This window comes from Heterodontus francisci, chromosome 18 (assembly GCF_036365525.1).
Source record: "Heterodontus francisci isolate sHetFra1 chromosome 18, sHetFra1.hap1, whole genome shotgun sequence".
In the NCBI taxonomy this organism is placed as follows: Eukaryota; Metazoa; Chordata; class Chondrichthyes; order Heterodontiformes; family Heterodontidae; genus Heterodontus; species Heterodontus francisci.
The window spans coordinates 21105955-21131234 of record NC_090388.1 but is presented as its reverse complement, the minus strand read 5'-3'; the positions used below and the strand labels follow the sequence as shown (position 1 = coordinate 21131234).

Here is a 25280-nt window from a genome sequence, read left to right as displayed (position 1 = left end):
CCTTACAGTCTGCTTCCCCCCCCCCCAATCACTCTCGCCTTCCCCTCCCACCCCCATTCCCCTAGTTCCATTTTTTTTGGCCAACTGAGTTCCTGAAACTTTCTGCTCTAAAAGTTTTGCCATTATAGAATTTTTTATTGCTTTTATTTCTCCACTGTTTTGTAACCTTTCTTTCTCATGTCCTCTTAATGCTTGTCCAGTTGTGAAAATGTTGTATTTCCTGCCTGAGTAGGGTTAGGTGACCTGTGCACCAGCTTCTCAGCCAATACCTCTCTAGTGGTTACAAAGGGAGAGTGGCAAATATGATCACTTTTCAACTCACTGATCTCCATTCTCCATTGACTTCTGTTCCAAGAAAAGGCAGTCAGTATTACTGTGATATATTGTTCGTACCAGGCCATAAAATACAAGTTCATACATGGTCCTTGAAAGCTGAATTTTATGTAATATAACATGGCAATATAGTTGTGAAATTCCGGAAAAATTTAATTGCAAAGAACTGCGAGCTGTCTTGCAACAGAGATAGTGTTATAACCCAGTGTTTTGTAAACGTGGGTGGAATGTGCATCAGCTCAAGAACATCTGATTTCACTTACTGTATTTTGAAGGTCCCATGTTGCCTGTTTTTCTACAGTGAGCTTGGAATTATCCCAATTAAAAAATGTTGGGGTTATTTGCTCAGTACCTCAAAAGCCAAAATTGGGGCTTGCATAAACAAACTCGTAACCAATAGGATTAATGTGAGAATTCCCCATCCCCCCAAAGAGCTATCATAAACAAAATAGCTAACATTGCTCTGGAGATAATCAGCCACTTGTGACCACAATTTGCTTAATATTAGAGATTCCACACTAGCCAACTTCAGCCTTCCTGCCACTTTAGCTGTGCCGAGTTTTTGTTTTACGAAAAACAGATATCCAAATACACTATTTGTAATCCTGCTGTTTCAGCAGATCATCCAAATCAATTGCTTTGTCAAATCCATAAGATAAGATATTGGCCCGATTTTGCAGTCAGTAGTGAATTATGCTTGCAGCTGCCTACATATATTCTGTGGCCTTTTTGCACCACACCTTATGGTAATTAGAGATCTATTCTGGTGTTGCAACCTCTGCAGGGATTCCGGGATCTCTGAGAGCAGGGCAAGTAACGGCATGCTGTCTTCAACCAATCAGATTGAGGAATCCTCAGTGAGACACACAGGTCCTGATATTGACTGGGGTGGGTTTTGTAAAGGGTGGGTGATGGGGTAGAACCTGGTCACCCGCATGCTTATGGAGTTTTATCTCCACAGCGTGCATGCTATTTTTCATGTGCAGAATTCCGATCCAGGATTTTTTAGAACATTACAGCGCAGTACAGGCCCTTCCGCCCTCGATGTTGCGCCGACCTGTGAAACCATCTGACCTACACTATTCCATTTTCATCCATATGTCTATCCAATGACCACTTAAATGCCCTTAAAGTTGGCGAGTCTACTACTGTTGCAGGCAGGGCGTTCCACGCCCCTACTACTCTCTGAGTAAATAAACTACCTCTGACATCTGTCCTATATCTATCACCCCTCAACTTAAAGCTATGTCCCCTCGTGTTTGCCATCACCATCCGAGGAAAAAGACTCTCACTATCCACCCTATCTAACCCTCTGATTATCTTATATGTCTCTATTAGGTCACCTCTCCTCCTCCTTCTCTCCAACGAAAACAACCTCAAGTCCCTCAGCCTTTCCTCATAAGACCTTCCCTCCATACCAGGCAACATCCTAGTAAATCTCCTCTGCACCCTTTCCAAAGCTTCCACATCCTTCCTATAATGCGGTGACCAGAACTGCACGCAATACTCCAGGTGCGGCCTCACCAGAGTTTTGTACAGCTGCAGCATGACCTCGTGGCTCCGAAACTCGATCCCCCTACTAATAAAAGCTAACACGCCATATGCCTTCTTAACAGCCCTATTAACCTGGGTAGCAACTTTCAGGGATTTATGTACCTGGACACCAAGATCTCTCTGCTCATCTACACTACCAAGAATCTTCCCATTCGCCCAGTACTCTGCATTCCTGTTACTCCTTCCAAAGTGAATCACCTCACACTTTTCTGCATTAAACTCCATTTGCCATCTCTCAGCCCAGCTCTGCAGCCTATCTATGTCCCTCTGTACCCTACAACATCCTTCGGCACTATCCACAACTCCACCGACCTTCGTGTCATCCGCAAATTTACTAACCCACCCTTCTACACCCTCATCCAGGTCATTTATAAAAATGACAAACAGCAGTGGCCCCAAAACAGATCCTTGCGGTACACCACTAGTAACTAAACTCCAGGATGAACATTTGCCATCAACCACCACCCTCTGTCTTCTTTCAGCTAGCCAATTTCTGATCCAAAGCTCTAAAGCACCTTCAACCCCATACTTCCGTATTTTCTGCAATAGCCTACCGTGGTGAACCTTATCAAATGCCTTACTGAAATCCATATACACCACATCCACTGCTTTACCCTCATCCACCTGTTTGGTCACCTTCTCGAAAAACTCAATAAGGTTTGTGAGGCACGACCTACCCTTCACAAAACCGTGCTGACTATCGCTAATGAACTTATTCTTTTCAAGATGATTATAAATCCTATCTCTTATAAACTTTTCCAACATTTTACCCACAACCGAAGTAAGGCTCACAGGTCTATAATTACCAGGGCTGTCTCTACTCCCCTTCTTGAACAAGGGGACAACATTTGCTATCCTCCAGTCTTCCGGCACTATTCCTGTCGACAATGACGACATAAAGATCAAGGACAAAGGCTCTGCAATCTCTTCCCAGAGAATCCTAGGATAAATCCCATCTGGCCCAGGGGACTTATCTATTTTCACACTTTCCAAAATTGCTAACACCTCCTCCTTGTGAACCTCAATCCCATCTAGCCTAGTAGTTTGAATCTCAGTATTCTCCTCGACAACATTTTCTTTCTCTACTGTAAATACTGATCAAAAATATTCATTTAACGCTTCCCCAATCTCCTCTGATTCCACACACAACTTCCCACTACTATCCTTGATTGGCCCTAATCTAACTCTAGTCATTCTTTTATTCCTGATATACCTATAGAAAGCCTTAGGGTTTTCCTTGATCCTATCCGCCAATGACTTCTCGTGTCCTCTCCTTGCTCTTCTTAGCTCTCCCTTTAGATCCTTCCTCGCTAGCTTGTAACTCTCAAGCGCCCTAACTGAGCCTTCACGTCTCATCCTAACATAAGCCTTCTTCTTCCTCTTGACAAGCGCTTCAACTTCTTTAGTAAACCACGGCTCCCTCGCTCGACAACTTGCTCCCTGCCTGACAGGTACATACTTATCAAGGACACGCAGTAGCTGCTCCTTGAAGAAGCTCCACATTTCGATTGTGCCCATCCCCTGCAGTTTCCTTCCCCATCCTACGCATCCTAAATCTTGCCTAATCGCATCATAATTTCCTTTCCCCCAGCTATAATTCTTGCCCTGCGGTATATACCTGTCCCTGCCCATCGCTAAGGTAAACCTAACCGAATTGTGATCACTATCACCAAAGTGCTCACCTACATCTAAATCTAACACCTGGCCGGGTTCATTACCCAGTACCAAATCCAATGTGGCATCGCCCCTGGTTGGCCTGTCTCCATACTGTGTCAGAAAACCCTCCTGCACACACTGGACAAAAACTGACCCATCTAAAGTACTCGAACTATAGTATTTCCAGTCAATATTTGGAAAGTTAAAGTCCCCCATAACAACTACCCTGTTACACTCGCTCCTGTCGAAAATCATCTTCGCTATCCTTTCCTCTACATCTCTGGAACTATTCGGAGGTCTATAGAAAACTCCCAACAGGGTGACCTCTCCTCTCCTGTTTCTAACCTCGGCCCATACTACCTCAGTAGACGAGTCCTCAAACGTCCTTTCTGCCGCTGTAATACTCTCCTTGATTAACAATGCCACACCCCCCCCCCCCCCCCTCTTTTACCATCTTCTCTGTTCTTACTGAAACATCTAAATCCCGGAACCTGCAACATCCATTCCTGCCCCTGCTCTACCCATGTCTCCGAAATGGCCACAACATCGAGATCCCAGGTACCAACCCATGCTGCAAGCTCGCCCACCTTATTCCGGATGCTCCTGGCGTTGAAGTAGACACACTTTCAACCAAGTTCTTGCTTGCTAGTGCCCTCTTGCGTCCTTGTAACCTTATCCTTGACCTCACTACTCTCAACATCCTGTACACTGGAACTACAATTTAGGTTCCCATTCCCCTGCTGAATTAGTTTAAACCCCCCCCGAAGAGCACTAGCAAATCTCCTCCCCCAGGATATTGGTACCCCTCTGGTTCAGGTGAAGACCATCCTGTTTGTAGAGGTCCCACCTACCCCAGAAAGAGCCCCAATTATCCAGGAAACCAAAACCCTCCCTCCTACACCATCCCTGCAGCCACGTGTTCAACTCCTCTCTCTCCCTATTCCTCGCTTCGCTATCACGTGGCACGGGCAACAACCCAGAGATAACAACTCTGTTTGTTCTCGCTCTAAGCTTCCACCCTAGCTCCCTGAATTTCTGCCTTAAATCCCCATCTCTCTTCCTACCTATGTCGTTGGTGCCTATGTGGACCACGACTTGGGGCTGCTCCCCCTCCCCCTTAAAGATCCCAAAAACACGATCCGCGATATCACGAACCCTGGCACCTGGGAGGCAACACACCAACCGTGAGTCTCTCTCGTTCCCACAGAACCTCCTACCTGTTCCCCTAACTATGGAGTCCCCAATGACTAATGCTCTGCTCCTCTTCCCCCTTCCTTTCTGAGCAACAGGGACAGACTCTGTGCCAGAGACCTGTACCCCATTGCTTACCCCTGGTAAGTCGTCCCCCGCAACAGTATCCAAAACGGTATACCTGTTGTTGAGGGAAACGGCCACAGGGGATCCCTGCACTGCCTGCTGGTTCCCTCTCCTTCCCCTGACGGTAACCCATCTACCTACTTCTTTTACCTGAGGTGTGACTGCCTCCCTATAACTCCTCTCAATAACCCCCTCCGCCTCCCGAATGATCCGAAGTTCATCCAGCTCCAGTTCCCTAACGCGGTTCTCGAGGAGCTGGAGTTGGGTGCACTTCCCGCAGATGCAGTCAGCAGGGACACTCTTGGCGACCCTTACCTCCCACATTCTGCAGGAGGAACATTCAACTGCCTTAACCTCCATTCCCACTATTCTAAATTCCCAACAAATCTACTGAAAAACCAAAAAAAAAGTCAAAACTTGTTAGCTTAGCAATCCGACGGACAGAACTTTTTAAATAAAAAGCTTACCTTATCAACACACCAGAGTCCTTTTTTTTTTGGTTAGAGGAGGAGGGTGGGTGGGAGACACTACACGTGTCGTGTCTCGGGTACAGCCACCGCCCAAATATATAGTTTTTACTTACCCAGCAGTCCCCTGGTCCTCCGAAAACAAAAGGGAATTAACTTTAACTTACACTGAAACTGACCTCCCAGCTGCAAGTTCGCTCCGCACCTCTGCTTCTGTCAAAGCTGCTGCAATGGGCTTTGCTCACTGTCTGGCGGGGAGTGCTCCAGAGAAGGCCACAAGAACAGTTAGGGAGCCTGCTGCTGAGTTAGGAGTGTAGGATGGGGGTGGGTCTGATCCCAGTTGTTCGATGTCTGTCTCTCCTGCGGTGAGGGGCGAGGTCTGATCCCTGGAGTTGGGGTCAGATGGCAGTGACGACGGTTAGTTTGTTGGGTTGGACGGAAGTACTCCTAAGTACTCCTGCTCTTCCTGACCCACAAGTTAAGGCTTTACCGCTCTTCACCTCCCTTGAGCTGGCAGGTTTCCCAAGGCCTGGAAAACCTGGCCAAACATGGTTGAATCTGTAAAACGGGCTAAATGTGAGGCTCCCAGACAGTGGGTTAACTGCCCAGTCTCTGTCCCACCTCCCTCAAACATGGAATTAGGAAGTCCCCGTTCAGGTTTTTGATTTAAAAAATTTTTACATCTTGCCCAACCCCAACATTTGTGAGGATTAAAATTACCCTGACAGAATCTAAACCAGGAAGTGGGAGTTAGTATATTTAATTCAAAGTAAAATCATGCTCAGAAAGCAAAATAGAGGGGGAAAGAAAGATGGAATTGAGAAAGGTCAGAAATAGAAAAAGTAAAAGGAAATTGAAGCTGTGCACTTGTAGAAGAAAATTTTCAGGTACCAGGGAGGTGGTTTGGTGGTAATTAAGGCATGCCATGCCACTGAAAATTCACTTGCACTTGAGTGCACAAACCATAACTTTTTCTGATGTGTTTAGTGGGTAACTAGTGGGTTTGAATGTTGAATCGCTCCGCAACATACCAGGACAGCCAAGCTTGTGAATGAGCAACTCGGGCAGCAGCTTCCTAATTTCCATGTCCATCTGCACGGTTGAGGATGTTGGAAGTGCCTGTCCAGTTTACTCCATAATAAAATAATAATGGTGAGCGCTGATATACCTACTGTAAAATTTGGGCCAATACTTCCAGGTCTGTTTCAAGTTCTTAAGACACATCAGTCACTCTGATTAATTGTGCTTTGTAAACATTCTGGAAGATTAACATCCGCAACAATTATTTGGAAAAATCAGATTATATTTTCAATAGGACGGGTGTGACTCAACATGGCGTTATAACTCCTTGAATCCAAATAGCTTATTTTGTTTCTTTTTCGTTGTTAATTTGCATTTTAAAATTAGAAACAGTAGCCTAGAAATTTGATGATACTGCGCCCATTTTCATCTGCAAAACAGACCCTCAGCATCTAATGTAGCGGATGGGGTGCACAAGCTGATTCTGCATTGAAATTGCCCCACCCAACATTTTGGTGAGGGCTGGAAGAGGCCTAGACGTCCTGGGCCTGTGCCTGAAACAAATTTACTGTACTTATGAAAATAGGCAGATGATTTGTTTAAAATAAAAATGTAAATATTGGGTGTTCATCGGGTCTACCCGCTCCGATGCAGGGACAATCCTTACCCCCAATTCGCCAATTTCTAGGTAGTGTAGCTTCATTCTGTATCATGTTAGAATTATTTCTACAACTAGATCACAGCTTGGAGAGAGATTTTGTCATTATTTGTCCAATGCCATACTAAGTCACACTCAAAAATCACTCCTTTCCTATATTGGCACCTGGTTGCCCAACACCTCCAATTTAAAATTCTCACCCTCTTGTTTAAATTCTTTCCTTACCTTACTTCTCGCTATCTCTTGTAACCTCCTACAGTATTACCAAGAATTTCTGTTTCACTAACTGTGACCCCTTTTGCATCCTCTTTTAGGTCATGACTTGAGCTTTCTGGACCTCACACTTGCAATTTCCTCCCTAAACCCCTATGCCTCTCCACCTCGCTGTCCTTTACGACACTGCTTAAAATTCTCTTTGACAGATCTTTTGGTCACCCAGCCTTATACCTGTTTCTTTGGTTTGGTGTCCGTTTTTGGCAGTTACATCTGTGAAGTGTTTTTTCTACCTTAAAGGCACAGTATAAGTGAAATTTGTTGTTATAGTAGGTGCTATGGGATGGGCACAGAGAAATCAATATACAAACTTTTTAGACAAAGTGATTTTCTGCAGCTCATTATATCCCATGAATTTCCATATCTACCATTTATAGGAGGATTTTTTTGTCTATCGGTTTTGCTATAGAAAGTCTTGGAGGTAATGAAAATGACAGCTTATGAATGATAAATCATACCCCAAAGATGGTGGAGCCGACAATCCTGCACCTTTCCTGCACACTGCTGCCATATGTCTCGTAAGAGTGTGGTGGAAGAGCTAGAAATTAGGCTCGGACTTGATGTATCCAGATCCTGACTCTCCCTCAAAATACCCATGAAGCTGTAGCTTTCTCCCGTTCTCTATTATTGTTAGTTTTTCTCTCCTTTCCCATCGACAGGGCAAACAGATAACCTTGTTTCCAATGTCAGTCTGTAACTGCAGGGGGGTGGGTGAGAGTGTTGTTGGCTGCGTCTTGTTTTACCCTCCTTCACTCTAAAGAAGTTTGTCCCTCTACTCCTATGCCCTCCTACCAGCAGAATCAACTGAATTTGAGAATGTGCCATTTGAGACAAAATAGTATCTAGCCACTGTGATGAATAACTAACTGCGTGTCCAAAATGCTCTTGCCATTTTCTTGACAGATGTTGACTGACCTGATTTGTATTTACAACGCTTTCCATTTTTATTTTTGGCCACCCTGCTGTGCATTGTAGAAGAAAAGTGTATTTATGTAAGAGTATAAAATGCTTTACTTTTTTGAAACCCACTCAGTGTATTTATGTTGGCAAACATGACAGCCATTTTGTGCACAACAAAGATCTACCATCAGCAATGAGATGAATGAATAGTTAAAAAAAATTTTTGGTGATGATGACTGAGAATAAAGTACTGGCCAGAGCACTAAGGGAACTTCCTGTTCTTTGAATAGTGCCATGGGATTTTTAACATCCACTGGGGTGCACATAGATGAAACTTCAATCAATATCTCATGTGAAGGGCAGCAATATAGCATTTTCTCACGATTGCACTGAATTATCAGCCTCGACTAATTGTGGAATGGAGCTTGAACCCCAAAGCTTCCGATTCTGAGAGGACAGTTTGAATAACTGAGCTAAGATGACTATAATGAAATTAAAAACAGGAAATATACAGCATATCAAATAACATCTGTAAAGACAAAATAGGCTGATGTTTTAGTTCTACGTTTCCTGATAAAGGCGTGTATGTGAAATATTAACTTGTCGTCTCTCACTCACTCTCTCTCTGCATTTCCAGCATTTTAGTTTCAGATTACTAGCAGTACCTGTTCTTTAAACTTTACACTATAACCACACAATCATGCATAAATACCCTTCCTCCACAAGCCATTCTCAAGGTGTGAACTTTACTTCATGTTTATAATCTGCCATAGTTAATCTGTTTTGAAAAAAGGGGGCTATGGCAGTTCACAACGATGTTTACTATTCATAATGATGCAAGCTTAGAAATAAATTGTTTAATCCCATTGTCAAAGGAAATAATTTTCTTGTCAGTTGCTGATTACAGTACTTAAACAAAAATCTTGCTGTTCCAAATCCACATCTGTGCATATGGATTTTGTAGTATATACAATTATAGCTGGTTTAGCACTAGAGTAGGAATTACTTTGACCAGTGTGGCTAAACTATATCATTTTTAAGCCACATTAACAAACAGTTAAGTATGGGTGGGAGTCTGGTTTGATTTTCTTGGTACTCTGGAACTCTGTTCCTTAAGGCCTTGCCTTGCTACTTTTTGACACCTTCGCAAGCTTCCTCAAACCATTGGTATGGGAAATTTGCAGGTGAGAAAGCATTTAATAAAGCATAGGGGATCCTGGGCTTTATAAATAGAGGCATAGAGTACAAAAACAAGGAAGTTATGAAAAACATGTATAAAACACTGGTTCGACCTCAACTGGACTATTGTGTCCCGTTCTGGGCACTACATTTTAAGAAGGGTATGAAGGCATTAGAGAGCATGCAGAAAAGATTCATGAGAATGGTTCCAGGGATGAAAAGCATCAGTTATGTGGATAGGTTGGAGAAGCTGGGGCTGTTCTTGTTTAGAAGAGAAAATTAAACGGAGATTTGACAGAGGTGTTCAAAATCATGAGTCTGGACAGAGTAGGTATGGAGAAACTGTTCCCATTGGCAGAAGGATGCAGAACCAGAAGACACTGATTTAAGGTGATTGGAAGTAGAAGCAATAGCAACATGAGAAAAAAACCAACCCAGCACATCAGTGCGAAAGATAAGGCTGAAGCATTTGCAACAATCTTCAGCCAGAAGTGCCGAATTGATGATCCATCTCGGCCTCCTCCTGAAGTCCCCAGCATCACAGATGCCAGACTTCAGCCTATTCGATTCACTCCGCGTGATATCAAGAAACGACTGAAGGCACTGGATACTGCAAAGGCTACCGGCCCTGACAATATTCCGGCAATAGTACTGAAGACCTGTGCTGCAGAACTTGCCGCGCCCCTAGCCAAGCTGTTCCAGAACAGCTACAACACTGGCGTCTACCCTGCAATGTGGAAAATTGCCCTGGTATGTCCTGTGCACAAAAAGCAGGACAAGTCCAACCTGGCCAATTACCGCCCCATCAGCCTACTCTCAATCATCAGTAAAGTGGTGGAAGGTATCATCAACTGTGGGGGCGGCACAGTGGCGCAGTGGTTAGCACTGCAGCCTCACAGCTCCAGCGACCCGGGTTCAATTCTGGGTACTGCCTGTGTGGAGTTTGCAAGTTCTCCCTGTGTCTGCGTGGGTTTCCTCCGGGTGCTCCGGTTTCCTCCCCCAGCCAAAAAAAACTTGCAGGTTGATAGGTAAATTGGCCATTATAAATTGCCCCTAGTTTAGGTAGGTTTCAGGGGAATATAGGGACAGGTGGGGATGTGGTAGGAATATGGGGTTAGTGTAGGATTAGTATAAATGGGTGGTTAATGGTTGGCACAGATTCGGTGGGCCGAAGGGCCTGTTACAGTGCTGTATCTCTAAATCTAAAATCTAAAAAAGCAGTGCCATCAAGCGGCACTTGCTGAGCAATAACCTGCTCAGTGACGCTCAGTTTGGGTTCCGCCAGGGCCACTCAGCTCCTGACCTCATTATAGCCTTGGTTCAAACATGGACAAAAGAGCTGAACTCAAGAGGTGAGGTGAGAGTGACTGCCCTTCACATCAAGGCAGCATTTGACCGAGTATGGCATTAAGGAGCCCTAGCAAAACTGAGGTCAATGGGAATCAGCAGGGAAAACCCTCCGCTGGCTGGAGTCATACCTAGCGCAAAGGAAGATGGTTGTGATTGTTGGAGGTCAATCATCTGAGCTCCATGTCATCACTGCAGGAGTTCCTCAGGGTAGTGTCCTAAGCCCAACCATCTTCAGCTGCTTCATCAATCATAAGGTCAGAAGTGGGGATGTTCGCTGATGATTGCACAATGTTCAGCACCATTCGTGACTCCTCAGATACTGAAGCAGTCCATGTAGAAATGCAGCAAGACTTGGACAATATCCAGGCTTGGGCTGATAAGTGGCAAGTAACATTCGCGCCACACAAGTGCCAGGCAATGACCATCTCCAACAAGAGAGAATCTAACCATCTCCCCTTGACATTCAACGGCATTACCATCGCTGAATCCCCCACTTTCAACATCCTAGGGGCTACCATTGACCAGAAACTGAAGTGGCGTAGCCATATAAGTACTGTGGCTACAAGAGTAGGTCAGAGGCTAGGAATCCTGCGATGAGTAACTCACCTCCTGACTCCCCAAAGCCTGTCCACCATCTACAAGGCACAAGTCAGGAGTGTGATGGAATACTCTGCACTTGCCTGGATGGGTGCAGCTCCAACAACACTCAAGAAGCTCGACACCATCCAGGACAAAGCAGCCCGCTTGATTGGCACCCCATCTACAAACATTCACTCCCTCCACCACCGACGCACAGTGGCAGCAGTGTGTACCATCTACAAGATGCACTGCAGCAATGTACCAAGGCTCCTTAGACAGCACCTTCCAAACCCGCGGCCTCTACCACCTAGAAGGACAAGGGCAGCAAATGCATGGGAACACCACCACCTGCAAGTTCCCCTCCAAGTCACACACCATCCTGACTTGGAACTGTATCGCCGTTGCTTCACTGTCGCTGGATCAAAATCCTGGAACTCCCTTCCTAACAGCACTGTGGGTATACCTACCCCAAATGGACTGCAGCAGTTCAAGAAGGCAGCTCACCACCACCTTCTCAAGGGCAATTAAGGATGGGCAATAAATGCTGGCCTAGCTAGCGACGCCCACATCCCTGAATGAATAAATAAAAAATACACCGAGTGGTTAGGATGAAGAATGCACTGCCTCAGTGTGGTGGAGGCAGGTTCAATTGAGGCCTTCAGAAGAGAATTGGATAATTATCTGAAGAGAAAAAATTTGCTGGGTTATGGGAGAGTGGACTAGGTGAGATGCTCTTGCAGACATGACATGACGAATGGCCTCCTTCTGTGCTGTAACCATTCTATGATTCTATGAGTCCAGTCCTGTGCCCATCAGATATCCATATCTTTTTTGATCAAGGGCCACTGAATAATTATCAAGAGTAAGGGATCCCTTCTATCTCCACAACTTTAGAACAGCTTCTTGGACTCAGTTGAGTCAGTTTCTTTCTCTACTTTTTTCAGTCTTCTCTTTTTGTTACTGATTTTTTTCTTTGTTCTACTTTATGCTTTTTGTGACCATCTATATTTTCTCCATCGTTCACTTTATTTTGTTCTGGCTTATTTCAATTTTCCATTTGCCAGGATTTTACTTTTAGTTCATAATTTTCATAGCACCACTAATGATGAGGGAGCAGAGTTCTGGAAGCAATTTATCTGGAAGCCTTCCATCGTGTGCTGCATTAATGGAGGAACTCATTGTTACACAGACTATCAAAGACCTTCAAAGACTATCGTCAAGCACCAAATTATTCTGAGAAAATGTTTCACCGTATTTACCGTTAGTAGAGTATGGGTCCAAATATTAATTAGAGCCAAGTTAACAAACTTTGCTTACAAAGTAATTCAAAAAGCCATCAACCTACAACGTTCGACATCTCGATATAAAGCAAATCTTCCTCTACTTTCGTAGACATCCTGTTACGAAATACCACCACCACCACCACTGTCATCCAGCACTGATCCTGAAAGTTTGTGGGATGAGGTCACTTTAAATACAATGGGCTGGCACCCATGCCAGTAGAGGCACATGTTAGATACCTTTCTGCTCAAAGCGGTCACAAAGCGGAGCGTGCTGGCTCCAGGGGAGATACCACTAACTCTGCTGCTCAATTTTAAATCTCGGAAAAGAGCAGTACCCATTTTACATCTGGGTGGCATAAACAGGAAAAGATTAATGACTATAAAACAAAACCTAATCTTTTAGGTTTAATAATGCTCTGTGCACTGTTTTTCATTCATTTACAGCAGTCTGCACCAGAGCAAGGCCATTATTTCATCAAATTGGTTTCCTTTTCAATTTGTATCTTTTTGTTTTGCTATTTGTAGCTATCACATTGACATAATTGCAGTCTAATTCTCTGGTAATTGAAAAATTCAACAATAAAACAGGTGGGCAGGACATCAGTGGAGGCTCCTCTAATGCAAGTTCCTAAGCACCGCACCTTCCAGTTTTTGGTGCAAGTGTGCGCATGTAACACACCGGACGTTGCGATGCTGTATTGACCCTTAGCAGTGTTCGCTGCTATTGAGACTATGTGCTAAGGAAATGCAAGGTGTTCTCATTAGCATTGTCTATAGGTGTAAAATATAGACAGTTTCCAAGTCTTGGCACGATCAACATAAATATCAAATTTCAGTCGAACTCAACTAGGTTAGCTTCACCTTTTGCTTGGTTTAGCAAGGAATAAGCCTGACCAGAAGAAAATCGCGGATTAATACAGCGAAGGAGGCCGATGGGCCCATTGTGTCTGTCGGCTCTTTGAAAGAGCTATCCAATTAGTTCCACTCCCTACTGTTTCTCTACAGACCTACAATATTTTTCCTTATTGAGTATAGTTCCAATTCTCTTTTGAAAGTTATTATTGAATCTGCCATCACCAGCCTTTCAAACAGTGCATTCCAGATCATCAGAACTCATTGCATAAAAAAAACTCATTTCCTTTCTGGTTCTCTCATCAGTTATTTTAATTCTGTATCATACCAACCGTCTGCCAGTGGAAACTGGTTTGTCCTTATTTTCTCTATTTAAATACTTCATCAGTTTGAACACTTCTGTTAAATTTCCCCTTAACTTTATCTGCTCTAAGGAGAACAATTCCAGCTTCTCTAGTCTGCCATGTAAGTCCCTCATCCCCAATATCAATCTGGGAAATCTGCACTGCAGTCCTCTCCAAGGTGTTGACAACCTTCCTATATATATTTTATACATACGTATATAATATATTCAGAAGTCAACACAATACTCCAGCTGAGGCCTAACCAGTGACTAATAAATGTCCTTGCTTTTCTACTGTGAAAAGTGAAGGATCCCATATGCTTTTTTAACAGCTTTATCAACTTACCAAAGATTTGTGTTTGTGAATCCCCAAGACTTACTGTTCAGCACCCCCTTAAAATTAGTACCATTTATTTTATATTGTTTTTCTGTGTTCTTCCTTCCAAAATTCATCACTTCATACTCCTCTGCATTAAATGTCATCTATCATGTGTCTGCCCATGTCACTGGTCTGGCTATAGCCTTCTCGCTGTTTACTATATTTCCAAGTTTTATGCCATCTAGAAATTCTGAATTTATGCCCCTATACCCAAGTCCAGGTCATTAATATATATCAAAAACAGCAGTGGTTCTTATATTGACTTATAGAATAGAATAGAATCATAGAAAGTTTAAGGCACAGAAAGAGGCCACTTGGCCCATCGTGTCTGTGCCAGCCGAGAAACAATCCACTTAGTCTAATCCCACCTTCCAGCATTTGGTCCGTAACCTTGCAACTTGAGGTGCATATCCAGACTCCTTTTGAATGAGTTGAGGGTTTCTTCCTCAACTACCCTTTCAGGCAGTGAGTTCCAGACCATCACCACCCTCTGGGTGAAAAAGTTTTCCCTCATCTCCCCTCTAATTTTTCTACCAATCACTTTAAATCTATGCCCCCTTGTCACTGACCTCTCTGCTAAGGTGAATAGACCCTTCACCTCCACTCTATCCAGGCCCCTCAAAATTTTGTACATTTGAATCAGATTTCCCCTCAGTCTTCTCTGTTCCAAGGAGAACAACCCCAGCCTATCCAATCTTTCCTCATAGCTGCATTTTTCCAGTCCTGGCAACATCCTCGTAAATCTCCTCTGTACCCTCTCTGGTGCAAAAGTTTACCAGAACTGCATACAGTATTCAAGTTGTGGCCTAACCAATGAGTTATACAATTCCAGCATAACCTCCCTGCTCTTGTATTCTATATCAGCTAATAAAGGAAAGAATTCCATATGCCTTCTTAACCAACTTATCAACCTGTCCTGCTACCTTCAGGGATCTGTGGACATTTAGTCCAACGTCCCTTACTTCCTCTACACTTCTCAGTATTTTCCCATTAATCGTGTATTCCTTTGCCTTGTTTGACCTCCCCAAGTGCATCAACTCACACTTCTCTAAGTTGAATTCCATTTGCCACTTTTCTGCCCATCTGACTAGACCATCAATATCTTCCTGCAGCCTAAAGCTATCCTCCTCGCTAACTACCACACGGCCAATCTTTGTGTCATTTGCAAACTTCTTGATCATGCCCCCTACATTTACGTCCAAATCGTTAATATACACCACAAAAAGCAGAGACCCAGTACTGAGCCCTACGGGCTTCTGGGGGGACACCACAGTATACTTCCCTCCAATCTGTAAAACTACTTGCCACTTCACCACTACTCACTGCTTTCTTTTAGCCAATTTTCTATCTGTGCTGCGTCCAGATTTCACTTTAATCCTGTGGGCTTCAATTTTGCTAATGAGTTTGTTATGTGGCACTTTATCAAATGCTTTTTGAATGTCTCTATTCACAACATCCACCTCATCAACCGTTTCTGTTACTTCATTGAAGAACTCAATCAGATTTGTCAGGCACTCAAAACAATGCCTGGAAAGAACAACCTGATTAATAATCTTTCATCAGAACAGTTCTGATAAAAAGTCATCAACCCGAAATATTAACTCTTTATCTCTCCACAGACCTACTGTCAGACCTACTGCATATTCGCTGTTTTTTCTGTTTCCAGCATCTGCAGTATTTTGCTTTTGTTTTGCCAATTTAGTTTAGAGATACAGCACTGAAACAGGCCCTTCGGCCCACCGAGTCTGTGCCGACTATCAACCATCCATTTATACTAATCCTACACTAATTCCACATTCCTACCACATCCCCACCTGTCCCTATATTTCCCTACCACCTACCTATACTAGGGGCAATTGCTAATGGCCAATTTACCTATCAACCTGCAATTTCTTTTTGGCTGTGGGAGGAAACCGGAGCACCCAGAGGAAACCCACGCAGACACAGGGAGAACTTGCAAACTCCACACAGGCAGTACCCAGAATTGAACCCGGGTCGCTGGAGCTGTGAGGCTGCGGTGCTAACCACTACGCCACTGTGCCGCCCCAATTAATAATCCGTTGCCTTAACCACTTGGCCTCTTCGTCCTAGTTCAGTTCAGTTATTCTTTTTATTCGTTGTACGTGAGGACATTTAAAACAAAATGAGCTATCATGCACTCACCCCCATCCCCATGCTTTCAATCATACTGCCAATGAAAACATTACAGAACAGCAGTGGGGTGGGGTTATGGGGTGCGGGGGGGGGGGGGTGCGATTTTTGGAATATCAAGTAAACATTGAACACATTGCTGTTTAAATGTCTTCAAATGTGAGCTTGTAGTACTTTTAATTACTATTTATGTACATGAATGTATATGCTGAATAATTACAAAACATTGTTTATTCCTTAAGGTTGTATGGCAGATTAAATGATCTATTAGCAGTTTTGAGCATTTCATAAATATGGTGTATTTGCTTTATTCATTAGGGGATGAGGAGTTTTTTGAACAAACCTACATTCCCAACTATGGAACGATGCCAGGTGAACAACAACAACTGGCGACTGATTTGGTAGGTTAACTTGGGAACACCTGGTTAAGAGAAGTAGTGAGGACTGCTGGAGTCCTTATATTCCACTAAAGTGCTTAAGTGAAGAGTAGCTCTGATACAATTAAAATGTGTGCATTTTCCAATAATGCACAAACATCATGCTCATTATACACCTGTTTGTTTCCTGAAAACCGTATTTCAATGTGTGCTTCTGGTAAATATGAGGGAGCTCCCCTAAGATCACCTCTTAATTGATAAAAGAAAATCCTCATATAACAAGAAACGGACCAGTATAACCCAGTATGATGGCAAAGCTGAAATGTTTCACTTAGTAACAGGGTGTTGTGTTCGCACAGCCAGTAACTTATTTTTTTATTTTTCAGTCCCAATAAAGATGAGCTACTGATGGTTTTCCACTTCTCATGTCTCCAATGACTAGTTGTAGATGGATACTACTGGAACTAAACAAAAGGATGATGCTGACATCCTGTACCTAATTTCCCCATTTCCCATAATATTAGCTCAAGAGGAAGTAAAGATGGATAGACATAATGATATCTCTGCTATAAAAGCTATCTCTTTCTCCTGGCCTTGGCAGGCTTCGAGCAACCATGGACTGGAGAAGAACAAAATGAATGTGTTTTTTTCTTCGATATCCAATGCCAAAGAATTGATATACTTCTCTCTCTCAGCTTTATTCCATGTGTTTCCCATGACTGGTTTAAACAAAACACTGCAGTATTTAATTCATTTTTGAATAGCAGCTACAAAAGAAAAATGACAATTTTGGCTGCTATCAATCCTTCACATACACTTATAGTAATGTTAATCTTAAATATGGTTTGAACTTAACCAAAGGTGATCTTAAGAGAGTTCTACTATATCTCTGTTTATGAAATAAAAATGTACTTGAATCCAGCAGAATATAAATGACACTTTTCCAAAGCAGTGTTTAATTATCTTTTTAATATCTTAATGTATTTGTTGAATACGTGTAACTCTTCGGTACCATTAACAGGGTCCATGTAGTGAAGAGGCCACTTACATATTTGGTTCAAAGTCTAGGGTAAGATGGTACAACATGCACATTCAGGTGGAAGTTTCTGGGGAATGGTATTCTTAGTCACAAATTAGGTTGCAAACGGAATCCAATTATCCTAGTGCACTAAGCAGTTGCCAAACAACAATAGAGACTGTACGTATTGAAAGTCTTTGGTCTGGCCTGCCTGCCTTGTGCAAAAGGTCTGAGAGCAAACTCTCTGTGAAAGTAATTATTTTGCTCGTTATAATGCTACGGGCTCACACACGACAAACAGTGGCTTGTGTGAAGTACCAGCACAGTACTCCTGACAGTGGAGCTATATGTCAGCATCAGTCAGTGCCTCTAGAGGACCAAGTTGAGGAAGGAAAAATGAGAAGGTTTAAAGTATTGTTTACTCTTGTGGCAGTTACAATCAGCCATGGTGTAGTGCAGAGGGACATTAATTGTGCAAGTACAGAAGTACATTTAGTCCCACTGTACATGCATGCTTATTTAAATGGAAAGGACATGCCTGTATCCTAAGTGGTCCATTCCAATCCAAAATTATAAATGTGCAAATAAAGCCAAAATGACCTAGTTCAGTTTCTTGGTTTGTTATTCAAACCTAGTATATCCATGTTTATTCTGCTTTATAACATAGATAAGGTATATTGTAACCCCTCAGGAATCTATTTTACATTTCCTCAATAACTACCACGAAAGAAAGTTCACACACTGTTATCTACAGAATAAATAAAAGAACGTCAACAACTGACAAAATACCAGTTTGTGCAGTTTGATTGAAATTCTTTAGACGTCATTTAGTGATTTTTCCATGTAGTCTATCACAAGGCTCCGTGCAATTCTGCGTTAGATAACATATTGCAAGCTTGGTCAGAAACTCACAATTGACAGTTTGAGCAATTTTAACCTTGACCTTCTGACTAAATTTCCACTGCTTACAATTCTCAAGTGCTAGAAACCAAAGATTTGACATATTGTGTGCTCCATTGTTCACGGTTACATGCTGGTGGCTGTTCGGTCATCAAAAATCTAACTGGTGCCTGTGCCTATGTGGCTGGAATATTTGTCAGATCCCCTCCTAAATCATTAGATTCTCTACCACAGTATTTTTACAAAATGAGCCTTCCAACATTAACGAAAGCAAAATACTGTGGATGCTGGAAATCTGAAATAAACATAGAAAATGTTGGAATGAAGTTTGGCTTATTTGAAAGTCTTCACAGGTCTGTATCAAGACACTGTGGAAACGAGCACAAGTCACAGAGAGCTTGGTTACGTTACTGAAGGTTCCTATAGTATAAAACTAAAAGAATGTTAAATGTGATAAACACTGAAGTAGAACTATGTCACAAGGGACACTGTTAAGTGCAGTCTTTATGTGCTTAGCAACTGCTGTGCTTTAGTGCCTTGTAATACATCTTATGTATCTAGGAAATCTTGAAAGGTTAATGAGTTGAACTTTTACAGATGAAAATTATGTAAGAAGTTAGATCTTATAAATTGTATATCTGACATGACCACTTCACCAGTTTCTGTCACAGATTTACTATGGAATGTATGATATGTGCTAGAAATTTTTGGACTATCAACAATGTAACGTTGCAAGTTTAGTCAGCAGCTTGATATAATATGTACACAGAGCTATACAGAGTCTCAGGTATCTTGTTCCATAAACAAGAGATTGATGTATTCCGGATCTCACAGAGAAAACACAGGCATTCTTTTGAGGGAATTTGTAACTCTAGTTGAAATTTCGCTCACATGGTTTTGTTCACATTCACATCTGGTTCAATGAGGATGCTTGCAACATCATTATAAAGTGAAAATAAAATGAAATGTAAATAAGCAAATGTTGCAAGTATTTGCCAGTCCTATCACTCGCACTATTACCTGATAAACTGTCACGGCAATTTTCTGGTTTGGGGCTGGGGTGATTCATTGATTCATAGGCCAAAGGGGTGGCTAAATAATTATACCAACCATCTAATACAAGCAAAAAAAATTGTGACACTCAACCTGCCTTAAAGAAAATGTTACAAGGAAGTGTACAATGCTATCTAAATGTTTTTTTTAAATTTGTTACCACTGATCCATTCCTCTAGTCAGAGAACACCATAAATGTCATGTGAGCCACAGTCCTAATTACTGAGAATAGGAATATTGTCAGAAAGGTCTTTTCTTCAAGGGAGGATCTATCAAAGGCCCCAGAGCTGTAAAATATTTTTCAAATCAAGCTGCAATTGAGCTGTAGTGCTTCGATAAAACATGACCTCACTTGTCTTCCTGATACTATGCAAATTACTCCTTAGCTTCGATAAAACATGACCTCACTTGTCTTCCTGACACTATGCAAGTTACTCCTTATTGTGTGATGGAGTTGTGCTTCCTGTTTCATCCCAGGGGTGTTTATAGTTGAGGTTGATGCCAAGACTCTGTCGGCCACAAAAGTAACACCACTGTGTGTCTTTCTTCTTGTATTCACTCAGCTTTTTCAGTGCAGGAGATTGCAGCACACATCATTAGATGTTAAGGCAGCAACTTTTAAGCATTAAGTGAATGTTGTTGAGACAAGAAATAAACATATTGCTACACTTCCTATATTGGTCACAGTCTGTCTGATGGGCACTGTAATATCTTCCTGTTTAAATGAGCTTAACCCAAAAATAAATTTACAAGTTCTTCTGAGCTTATCAGTCAGAATCCAGGGTGAGGCTGAGGTTTGAACAGCGGAGTTGTATTTAGTGCTTAATGTTCTGAATATTGTAGCTCAGGCATTCTGAGACTTATGCCTGCTGATGCACCTACTGCATCTTCGCAGTAACTTTTAGGCACAGTCTTTATCCCTTCCCCCTACCAGTTTTACTGTACGTCTAGGACAGGCAGATGCAGGAAGTGACTCTGCTTCATCTTCGCCTCCTCCCAGTTTGTCATTGGCCAGTCCCTTGGAAGGAGGATATAACTGCACCTGTCCATATGGAAACAGATGCATGATATGGAGAACCAAATGAGAGAAACGTGAGCCTGACATCCAGCTTTAGAGATCAGTGGAGAGGGCCTCTGGGCAGAAATTGAAGAGGGATCTATGCAAACATTCTCAACACCTAGCTGTGCAGGAGCCCCATTTGTGAATTTAAACACTTTTTTAAAAACAAAAGTATGTTCTATTAAAGTAACTTGCCAGATCCCTCTATCTGCCACAACAACTCTCTGCCTCCAGACTAGCTCAGCTGTACAATGGAGACCATTTCCCACATGTAACTGACAGCATAACCGAAAATAAGATCCGAGTCAGCAGGGCATCTTGGAGGCAAGTGGAAACTCTGCTCTGCTGCAATGCTTTCGATCAAGTGAAGGGACGGAAAGCCTAGCATTTGATCAAATGCTAGGCTTTCTGAATCATGGAACAATAGAATGGAGAAGGAGAAAGAGGTCATTTGGTCCGGCATTTTATTTTTTTCTCTTCAAATAATTATCCAGTTCTCTTTTTGAAGGCCTCGATTGAATCTGCCTCCACCCCTCTCAGGTATTCCAGATCCTAACCACTCGCTGCATAAAAATGTTTTTCCTCATGTGTCCGTTGCTTCTTTTGCCAATCACAGGTATCACAGAATCGTTACAGCGCAGAAGGAGGCCATTTGGCCCATTGTGTCCGCACTGACTCTGAAAGAGCAATTGCCTCAATTCCATTCTCTGCCTTCTCCCCGTAACCCTGCACATTCTTTCTTTTCATATAACTGTCTAATTCCCTTTTGAATGCTTCAATTGAACCTGCCTCCACCACGTTCTCATGCAGCATATTCCAGACCTTAACCACTTGCTGCGTGATAAAGTTTTCCCTCATGTCACTTTTGCTTCTCTTACCAAATACTTCAAATCTGTGCCCTCTCATTCTTGATCCTTTCATGAATGGAAACAGTTTCTCTCCATCTACTCTGTCCAGAACCCTCGTGATTTTGAACACCTCTATCAAATCTCCTCTTAATTTTCTCTTTTGGGAGAACAGGCCCAGCTTCTCCAATCTATCTATGTAACTGAAGTTCCTCATCCCTGCAGTCTTGCCCATGAATCTTTTCTGCACGCTCTCTCATACCTTAACATCCTTTCTAACCTGGACACAATATTCCAGTTGAGGCTGAAACAGTGTTTTATACAGGTTTATCATAACTTCCTTATTTTTGTACTCTATTTATAAAGCCCAAGATCCCATATTTATTAATCACTTTCTCAACCTGCCCTGCAACCTTCAATGAGTTGTGCACATATACCCCCAGGTCCCTCTACTCCTGCACCCCCTTTAGAATTATACCCTTCAAATTATATTGCATCTCCTCATTCTTCCTATCAAAATGAATCACTCCACACTTTGCTGCATTAGATTTTGTCTGCCGCTTGTCCGCCCATTCCACTAGCTTGTCTTTGTTCTCTTGAAGTTTATCACTATTCTCCTCGCAGTTCACAATACTTCCAAGTTTTGTATCATCTACACATTTTGAAATTTTACCCTGTATACCCAAGTTTAGGTCATTAATATGTATCAAGAAAAGCAGAGGTCCTAACACCAACCCCACTATATACTTTCCTCCAGTTGGAAAAATAATCGTTTACAACTGCTCTGTTTCCTTTCACTTATCCAACTTCGTATCCATGCTACTGTCTCTTTTATTCCGTGGGCTCTAACTTCGATGACAAGCCTGTTGTGTGGCACTTAGTCAAATGCCTTTTGGACGTCCATGAACACACATCAACCACATTACCCTTATCAAAAACTCAAGCAAGTTAGTTAAACTCAATTTTCCCTTAACACATCAATGCTGGCTTTCCTTAATTAATCCATATTTGTTCAAGAGACTTAATTTTATCCCAAATTGTCTTTTCTAAAATTTTCCTACCACTGATGTTAAACTGACTGGCTTGTAGTTACTGGGCTTGGCCTTGCACCCTTTTTTGAACAAGGGTGTAACATTTACAATTCTTCAGTCCTCTGGCACTACCCCTATATCTGCCAGTGCTTCAGCAATTTCCATCCTTACTTCTCTTAGTATTGTTGTATGCATTTCATCCAATCCTGATGACTTAGCAACTTTAAGCCTATCTAATACCTCCTGTATCAATTTTTAGCCCATCCAGCCTCTCAACTACCTGCTTTTTCACTATGACTTGGGCAGTATCTTATTCCTTGGTAAAGACAAATGCAAAGTACTCCAGCTATGCCCCCATGCAGAAATCCCCTTTTAGTTTCCTAATCAGCCCTACTCCTCCTTTTACCACCTTTTTACTATTTATATGTCTATAGAAGACTTTTAGATTCTCTTTGATGTTGGCTGCCAGTCTCTTCTGATACTCACTTTGCTTCTCTTATTTGTTTTTTCACATTCCATTTCACCTTTCCAGAGCTAACCTAAATATTATGGCGCTATGGTAACGGTTGCCTAAAGGTTCCCCTACTGACATTTGATTCACTTGACCCACCTCATTCCCTAGATCCAGATCCAGCAATACCTCCTTCCTCATTGGACTGGAAATGTACTGATGTAGAAAATTCTCCTGAACACACTCTAGAAACTCTTGTCCCTCTCTGCCCTTTACACTATTACTATCCCAGTCTATATTAGGATAATCAAAGTCTCCCATTATAACTACTCTGTAATTATTGCCCTTCTCTGTAATTTCCTTGCAAATTTGTTCCCTATATCTTTCCCATCAGTTTCTAGCCTATAATATACACCCAGTAGTGTAATGGTATCTCTGTTGTTTCTTAGCTCTAACCAACCAGATTCTGTCCTTGAACCCTCTAGGATATCCTCTCTGTCTCTTCAGGACTGTAATGCTCACCTGAACCATACAGCGACCCTTCCTCCTTGCCTTTCTTCCCTATCTTTCCTGAACACCTTTTATGCAGGAATATTTAGTACCCAGTCCTGCCCTTTTTTGAGTCAGGTCTTTGTTATTGCCACAATATCATACTTCTACCTGGCTATCTGCACATGCAGCTCAACAACCTTATTTACCACTTTGCAGGAAAGACAATTAAAATCTTTATACTACAGCTCATACAGGATTCAAAATTGAGTAAAGACAATGTGAGACTAGTATGAGTATTTCTACTATGAACCGAATTTGTCGGAGAGCTTTCTCTCCGATCCATACATGTCCTTCCATAGCTCATTACTTGAGACTGAATTTGGCTTTCCTCATGTTTGCTAGGCCAATTCTCCCTGTATATATGTCTATATATCACATGTGATCCAATTGCAGTCTCACAAGTGTGCTGGCATACAACAGGGCAGTAACCAAACACTGATTCATCTAAGTGAGATGTTTGTCAGTTGATACTGGATCAAACTTCACCGTACATGTTGATCCAAAATACCCATAAATAAGGAAAACATCAAAATGTGAAATTGGCAATAAGTAGTGCTGCAGACTTTTGACACCGTTTGATGACTAATGACAAGCCCCTCACTGTGAATCTGTATAACAATAACAGTTCAAATATAAAGAATAAATTGTAAAATAAAAAACTTACCAAAACCCTCAAAGTGAATGAGTTCAAATCACACAATCTACTATATTTGACTTCAGGCTTCAGTTTCTCTTTCCTCAGGGGCCATGTACTCTTTTTTTTTTATATTCGTTTGTGGGATGTGGGCATCACTGGCTAGGCCAGCATTTATTGCCCATCCCTAATTGCCCTTGAACTGAATGTCTTGCTAGGCCATTTCAGAGAGCATTTAAGAGCAACCACATTGCTGTGGGGCTGGAGTCACATGTAGGCCAGACCAGGTAAGGGCAGCAGATTTCCTTCCCTAAAGGACATTAGTGAACCAGATGGATTTTTACAATATTCGACACAGTTTCATGATTATCGTTAGATTGGCTTTTAATTCCAGATTTATTAGTTGAATTCAAATTTCACCATCTGCCGTGGTGGAATTCGAATCCATGTCCCCAGAACATTAGCCTGGGCTCTGGATTACTAGTCCAGTAACCTTACCACTATGCCACTGCCTCCCCAAATCTTGGTTTAAAAATATAACCTGTTATTATGACACTATTAAAATAAATGGAATGTGATAAATCACAAGATTACAGGGTAATCACGGATAAGGAAGACCATCCAGAGGTATCCTACTGCCCCCCTCCCCCACTTGAAAAATTGATCCATGTTTTTGAAAGGCCATTCAAAGTATGTGTGACAATTGATTCAGCTTAGTAAACAAAATGGAAATTTCAGTGTGAATTAATGCAAATACCTGAGTCTGAAAATGTGTACGTACAAGAGCAAGTTCAACCTGCTGACTGTAATAAAGTTTGTTTCAAACCTTAATTAAAACAGTAAGGCTAATGCTTAAATCAGAGCTATTGTAACATTGGCAATAAATTGGTAAAGTGGTCACATACTACACACAAACTAACATCTCAGAAGCCATCATTACTCATTCAGATAAGACCAGATAAAATTAGCCTATTGTGGACCTTTGCGAAGCAATGACAAATAGAAAAAGTCAAAGAAAATGAAATAGAAACATAGAAAATAGGAGTAGGCCATTCGGCCCTTCGT

The 25280-nt window shown here is 42.1% G+C and overlaps 1 protein-coding gene across 3 annotated transcripts in view; it reads left to right on the top strand.

Annotated features, from left to right (window-relative positions):
- The window catches only part of ano6 (anoctamin 6), a 159528-nt gene that overhangs the window by 32588 nt on the left and 101660 nt on the right, over positions 1-25280 (top strand). For 2 of the 3 annotated variants that reach the window (XM_068050391.1, XM_068050390.1), the window contains exon 2: positions 16613-16695. In XM_068050391.1, the coding sequence (XP_067906492.1) occupies positions 16613-16695 (83 nt within the window). Of the gene's footprint in view, positions 1-16612; positions 16696-17692; positions 17741-25280 lie in introns of all 3 variants that reach the window. The other variant, XM_068050389.1, reaches the window with a different exon arrangement.